The 7,085-nt window shown below is 28.9% G+C and overlaps 1 protein-coding gene across 2 annotated transcripts; it reads left to right on the top strand.

Moving 5' to 3' along the window:
- The first annotated feature begins 456 nt into the window (after positions 1 to 456).
- LOC111633612 (zinc finger protein 429-like) lies at positions 457 to 6,228 on the top strand. Of its 2 annotated transcripts, XM_023378217.1 has the most exons (5): positions 457 to 553; positions 774 to 1,055; positions 2,118 to 2,324; positions 3,117 to 3,353; positions 5,862 to 6,228. In XM_023378217.1, the coding sequence occupies exons 1-5, from the start codon at positions 539 to 541 to the stop codon at positions 6,093 to 6,095; spliced, it is 975 nt and encodes a 324-aa protein (XP_023233985.1). In that variant the 5' UTR covers positions 457 to 538; the 3' UTR covers positions 6,096 to 6,228. The 2 variants fall into 2 exon arrangements, with proteins under 2 accessions (XP_023233985.1, XP_023233986.1); XM_023378218.1 differs by lacking the exon at positions 774 to 1,055 and having other exon boundaries at positions 459 to 553.
- Positions 6,229 to 7,085: the final 857 nt, after the last annotated feature.

Below are 7,085 nucleotides of genomic sequence, written 5' to 3'. Positions count from 1 at the left end.
CATACATTAGACCTACATTAAATCCACACATGTCCCTTTTGTATATTTTTTTCTGTTCAAATAACCTTACTTTTATAAATTTTCAGAATTTGGAGCATTGATAAGAAGTGCCTTCAAGTATTGCTTCAACATTTCTGATAAGAAAAAAGAGCTGGATACAATTAAAAATATGGCGCTATCCTTAAGATATAAAAGTGCTGTGATTGAAAAATTAATTCCCAGTATATTCAACATTTGCATCAAGTTCTTTCGATGAAATTCCTTTTGCACAATCTATATTTCATGCATATCTAGAAATATCCAATGAATAATTAATGAAAATCACTGCAAACCTCTTTGTTCTTTTCACTATACGTTTGATAATGTCAAAGAAGTAATTTTATCTGCTTTTTATAGTTTTCTTATGCTAACAATCATGCACAATAAAATAATTTTATATAACAATTGCTGAATCTCAATTATTCTATTGCATTGTTGTTCTTTCATCTCATCAGAATTTATAAACTGAATTTTAGAATTTAGAACATTAATACTTTAAATGAAATCAAACGAGGTAAGTGAAAGTTTAATTTCAATTCATTTGTAAACCATTATTTATATTTCGCAAACTTTTATATTCGAAATTGCGACAACAGAGTAATTTAGAATTGTAATGTTACATCGAAAAATACATATATTTTACTATTATGTTTTTATATAAGTACAAAATATTTACGATAATAATTAGAAAAATTAATAATTTTTAATAATTACATAAAAAATATTTTAAAAAGAATGAAGAAAAGGAATATCAATGCAATAAATGTGGAAAAAGATTCAAGTATAAACATATTTTAGAAAATCATATAAGAACTCATACTGGAGAGAAACCGTTTGTTTGCAATATTTGCGATAAACGATTTTCACAGTCTGGAATTTTAATAAATCACAGAAAACTACATTCAGAAGAACGAAAATTCAAATGCAATTATCAAAGCTGCACGTACGATACTAGATATAAAATGAATTTGCTAAGACATGTGAAAAAAACACATTTAGAAGCAAAATCATCTCAAGTGATTATTATTATTATTATGTTTTTATTTTTGTTATTTAAGTCCGTAAAGTTTACTGTTAAAAATATAAACTATAATTATATGATAGAGTGCACAAAAATATAATAACCTATGTTTTCAATAATAAACGAAACACTCTTTTTTAAGAAAACATCGAAAAATACTTACTATGTTTTAAAGAATTAAATTATTTCTCTCGTTACCGCTTTTATATTTTGAATATATATTCAAAATTTAGTCAATGAACTCAAATAATAAAACTTTCATTCTTGAAAAATATGATTATACAACAAAATCTAAAGGAAAATACGTGTAAATCAACTTATTGTCATTTATACAAATAAATATAAATGAAGTAAAAAAGGAATAACGTAAACTTTTAAGTACAGTCCCTTTTAAATGTTAAATTAATTAATATAATCAACCGTACAATTACTAAATTCTCTCCTGCAAACAAAATATAAATGTTCACTTTGTTATAGCATAATTTAGTATTTATATTTTATTGTAAAAAAAAAAAAATAACTCGTGTCCATCTTTGTTAGTTTTTTATAATTTGGATGCAATTTGAAATAATTATAAAATTATAAATTTCCTATGTCGTCTGTCCGTGCGGCTGTCTGTCTTTCCTGATTCTCGATAACGGCGTTAGATAGATGAACGCTTAGACAAAATGTGGAAACCACAGGGGCATAAAGCCCTATGGTTTCTATAGTTTGTATTGTTACCAGTTAAATTTCTTGTTATATTTGCATTCTTATAAGTAAACATAAACATAACTGATTTAGTCAAATTCATCTTAGAAAAAATTTCCCGTTTATGATTCCATAAGTATATTTTAATATGAGATTAAAAATTGTATTTTCTTATAAATTTCAATGCCATCGCATTTAAATAAATCATAGAGATTACTTATGAAGTAATTTTATAAGCATTCAGAATTTTTGGAAATAAGAAAAATTTATAAATATTAAAATTTAACTTTATTTTATAAATATTAGAATTCAATTTTTGTTTTCCATATATAACAAATAGCTAAATAAGAAAATGTATAATTATTAGAATCAATCAAAAGAAGGAAAGTATAGATGTGACTCCTGTGCTAAAAGTTTTATGCTTCCATCTGCTTTAAAACAACACATGCTTTCTCATTCAAAGGAACGGCTATATTCATGCGATATTTGTAAGAAAATGTTCAGATATAAATTTAATTTAAATCAACACAATAAACGCAAGCATGCACAACAAGAAACTGGATCTTTCTACAAAGTACGTAGAAAAGTTTTTCAAACGTATTTTTTAATTAAGTATTAGACAATCTTTATAAAGTAATAACGATAATCTAACGTATAAATATGAAGATTTTGCTATAAGTAATAGATATGTATATATCCATGGTGCGGTTTTCTTTATATTCCTTTTAAAAAATCAATTTTTCAAAAATATTTCCTCAAAATTGATGAAATTTTATGGGTTAATTGTACAGAAATAACCACCGTTTTTTTGCGTGGACCGCATTTAATCAGAGACAAAGCTTTTATTTGTATTATTTATTTATTTATTTAGTAAATAAATAAATAAAAAATACAAATAAATGTTTTTTTCACAAGAAATGTATAAAATTACAGTACTGTATTGGACTTACAGTACCTAATTTAGGCCTATATACTGTACAGACAATAGTAAACTCAACTTACTCTCCTAAACTCTCCGTAGGGTGTAAGTAGTTCGGCTGCTCGTCTACTATTGGTCCAGATTCGACCAATTTTGTCGCGACACAAGTCGGCGATGACGTTTTACCGCATTTTACGAGTCTCTTTTAGCGTTTTTATACGAATACGGTCGCAATTTTTTCGCCGCGATATACGAATCCGCATTATATGAACCCGCGTTAAAAAGGGTCTACTGAATTTACAAAGGTCACCTTACTTGAAGGTAAAAATTCGTGAAAATTTTAAATATTGTAGAAATTTTAATTTCAATTATTATAAAAGTTAATTATCTCAAATAATATTTTAATTACATAAATGCGATCATACTGTTTATAATGTTTACCTTTAGGATAGCATACAACATGCTGAACAAGTGCAGGCTGAATCATTTCAAACACCATCAACAAGTGCTCAAGCAACAAGGTTAAGTGAATTCGAAGAAGTTGCTTCAAGAGAGATTATTTTTACACCAAGAGAAGTTGAAGAATTCCTGATACACTTTGACATCGATTCAGAAATTATGCAAATGGAAACATCTTCACAAATGGATCTCTTCTCAGAAACACTCGATATGATAAACCCTTACGTAAGATTACCATTGTAGTTATTCAAATGAAATACACTAATATAACAAACATTAAAACGACAACTCTGTAAAGAGATTGGTTATTATTGGCCTACCATTGTCAGGTTTACGCAAAACTCAGATTGTACGAAATGGCAAAACGTCTGTGATGAAATAGACACAAATTGAAAATATATGTTAACATTAGTAAATATTATAATATCTGAAAACTTTCATTCTAAGAAACTGTACCGTTCGCAGTCAAACATAAAAGGGTTATTTGCCGATCAATTAAATTTCACATAAAAACAGATAAAACATTTAAACTGGTCACCTTCGAAAACCATTTTAATTTTATGTTGTGCTCGCCGATAACATTATATTATGTAATTTCCCTATTGAAATGCCACCATATCGCTGGAACAGATAGGAAAAAGGGACAGTTGCGGAATGGGATTGAAGTAATTCGACAAAGTTGTTGTTGACCTCTTCCTGGAAGAGATGATGCTCAACGACTACTAATTAATATAATTATACTCGTATATTATTAATATTTCAAAAGTTTTCCGTGGTAGACGGGTTGTGACGGCCCCGCATGTGAAGAAAGTTGCTAGTCTTCATATAAAATTTGTTTTAAAAAAATCTTGTGTAAATGCAAGAATAATTGTTTATATGTGATATTAAAGTGTTTAAAAATAGATTGTATAAACGATGCGGGAATTATGTTCTTGTGAACCGCCGGGGAGGGTGTAGGTCTCCCGATCCGGCAACAGGTTGATGAACCTTCTCACTGTCAGGATGGGTTAAAATTTTGCTTTTCCCGCTGTAACGGGCTTAAGTGTTTCGGGTCGAGTGGCGGAGGGAGGAGTGCGTCGGTAAGATGACAGGCGATACACGAGCAAACGAGGACACCAATTTAACAAGATAACAACGATTTATTAGCTACATAGATACAATAACTAATTAATTACAATAGCTAATTTCAAAGGGAAAAATCTGAATCCCTGAAACGCGAAGGACCGAGAGAGAGTTCACAAAAATAAGTTCCATACCTCTTTATGTCTTTGAATATTCTTAAGGAAAAAGGTTTTGATATCCAACGATGTGGTAGGATTAGGATAATAATTTTTCTTCAGGACACAATATCGGATAGGACACAGTATATTAATAGGACACAATATTCTTAGGACACAGTTGTAAAAGTGACGGCGGATGAACGACTCCCCCGAGAAGGGGAAGGAAGGGGTTTTTATAAGTTCGGCGTGGGAGAATGGTCATGTGACCAATTGTTGTGAGGTAAAAGGTATGCAGATGGGTCAGAGTTGTTCCCGGGACCATGCTAACTATCAACTTTGGCGTTGGAATGTGGGATTAGTTTCGAATTGAACGGATGTTTATGTCGAACATAAACGAAAAGTTTTTTTTCCCGTTAGGTTCCACTTTAAGTTAAAGGAAAATTTAATTAGATTTTAAGCAAATACAGGACAATTGATCGACAAATAGTCGACAAAAATTCCGGATTTCACATTCTCATAAATATTGCGTTTATAAAAAAAAGTTATTCAGCTGCAATTTGAAAAAAATTGTAGACTAATAAATTTCGACTGTCGCCTATGTCTGACTGTTGTCTGTCATTTCTTAATCTGGAGAAACGAGTTAAATAGATGAAAGTCGAGACCAGGTGCCGAAAGCGTAGAGTTAGTCAACATTAACTATATAGACACTTCCAGTTTGCAACGGAAATCACATTATTTCGATTTAAAATCGTACTATTATAACTGAATTAATAGAAACTAACATAATTTTGTTACTGAAATATAAAAAGTTTAACAAACTTATAAAAGAAATAAAGTTAAATATCTGTAATTTTATAAACTACTATAAGAAATGAAATAACAATCGTAGGTTTGATTAGTGGTAAAATTTCCGGGGATCATGAAGATGCTACAGTTAAAATTCAGTAACGATTGGTTTAGTAGTTTTCACGGTTGGTGGTCACAAACGAAAAATACGTTGTCTGTTTATATAGTTGTATAGATTATAAAAAATGAAATAACAATCTTCATCTCCCAACTTTAACAAACGTGCAGTCATCTCTTAGGCCTTTATATATGAAAGCCACATCTTCATGTCATTGGGCTGTCAACGTTAAAAATGTGAAATAATTAAAATTATGCTATTAAGTTTTTTTTTTTACATTAAAAATTACAAAATTTTTATAAATTGTAAACAAAAAAATACACAAATTTTGTAACATTTTTTAAAATGTTCGAAAAATCTGGTTATTGTATAAATCGGTCAACTAGTTAAGCGTTATATCGCTGTTTCCGATAAAACGCCAAACGAACATTATAATTACAAAAATATTATTTATGAATGATGCAAATACTTTTCAAAGCTGTACAGTAATATCGTGAAAATTTTAAATATTGTAGACATTTTAATCTCAATTATCATAAAAGTTAATTATCACAAATTATATTTTAATTACTTAAATGCGATCATACTGTTTATAATGTATACCTTTAGGATAGCTTTCAACATGCTGAACAAGTGCAGGCTGAATCGTTACAAACACCATCAACAAGTGATCAAGCAACAGGGTTAATTGAACTGGAAGCAGTTGATCCAAGAGAAACTATTTTTACACTAAGAGAAGCTGAAGAATTTCTGGAACACTTTAACATCGATTCAGAAATTATGCAAATGGAAACATCCTCACAAAATGGAACTCTTCTCACAAATAGAAACAGAAGAAAATAAATTTGAATGCCAATTCTATAAAGAACAATTCTCTAACGAAATTTCTCGAAATGAACACGAAAGAAACTTTCATCACTTTAATTAATTTTTACAAATATCGGAAGATTGCGAGTGTTTTGTATTTTATAATGGAATCAAGATTGAATTATCGAAAAATTATTCTTAGAATATATTTATATGTAAAAATACCGTGGAAAGTTTACGTTGAGTTTAATTTATTTTAATAACTATTTCATAAAAAATTCTCAACTTGGTACGAAACAAAATTTAAATGTTGTTCTCTCACATTTAATTTTTCGTGAAAATCAAAAAGACTTAACTATCTGTAAAAATTTTAAATACTTATATTTCTAAAACGCAAACATGTTTAATTAAATAAATTAACGTTTAAAAAATTGAACGTTTGTCACAATTTAATGTCAACTTATTTTAACAGTAATTATTCTAAAAAATTATTTCATTTTAGACATAAATTCACGTCGTTTAAAATTGGCATGTTTAATATTCAAATCAAAACATGAGATGAAAATATATTACGCCATGTAAAAATAATGGATATTTACACGACACTCAAAGTTTTCCTTAAAAGATTTGCTTTGGTAATGATGAACTTGGCGATTGAAAGCGAAATGATTACCGCTTCCAAGAGCCAAGCTTATTTTTACCAAAGAAAAATTGCTAAGAAAAGTTTTGTTTGTCGTCTAAAATGTGTATTATTTACTTGGCTAACTTTTTATGTCTGAGATGTTTTCGTTTGGATATCAATTGTATTATTACGACATAAGACGATGGCCTAATAATATTATCCGGTCGGCGCTTGTCCAGGCCTATAAAAAGCCAAATGCGTTTTTTTCAAACGGTTTCAATCGGCCTAAATTTTAGCATCTGTAATTCAGGGTAACATTTTGAATAAAATTCATTTGTTATCGTAAAATTTTATCGTTATAAGCATAAAATTAAGCCGTAAAACTGAATTAGATCTATAAGGAA

Source organism: Centruroides sculpturatus, unplaced genomic scaffold (genome assembly GCF_000671375.1).
Source record: "Centruroides sculpturatus isolate CEXI.00-Female unplaced genomic scaffold, Cexi_2.0 scaffold779, whole genome shotgun sequence".
Lineage (NCBI taxonomy): Eukaryota > Metazoa > Arthropoda > Arachnida > Scorpiones > Buthidae > Centruroides > Centruroides sculpturatus.
Note: the sequence above shows the minus strand (reverse complement) of the source record. Positions and strands in the feature narration are given on the sequence as shown.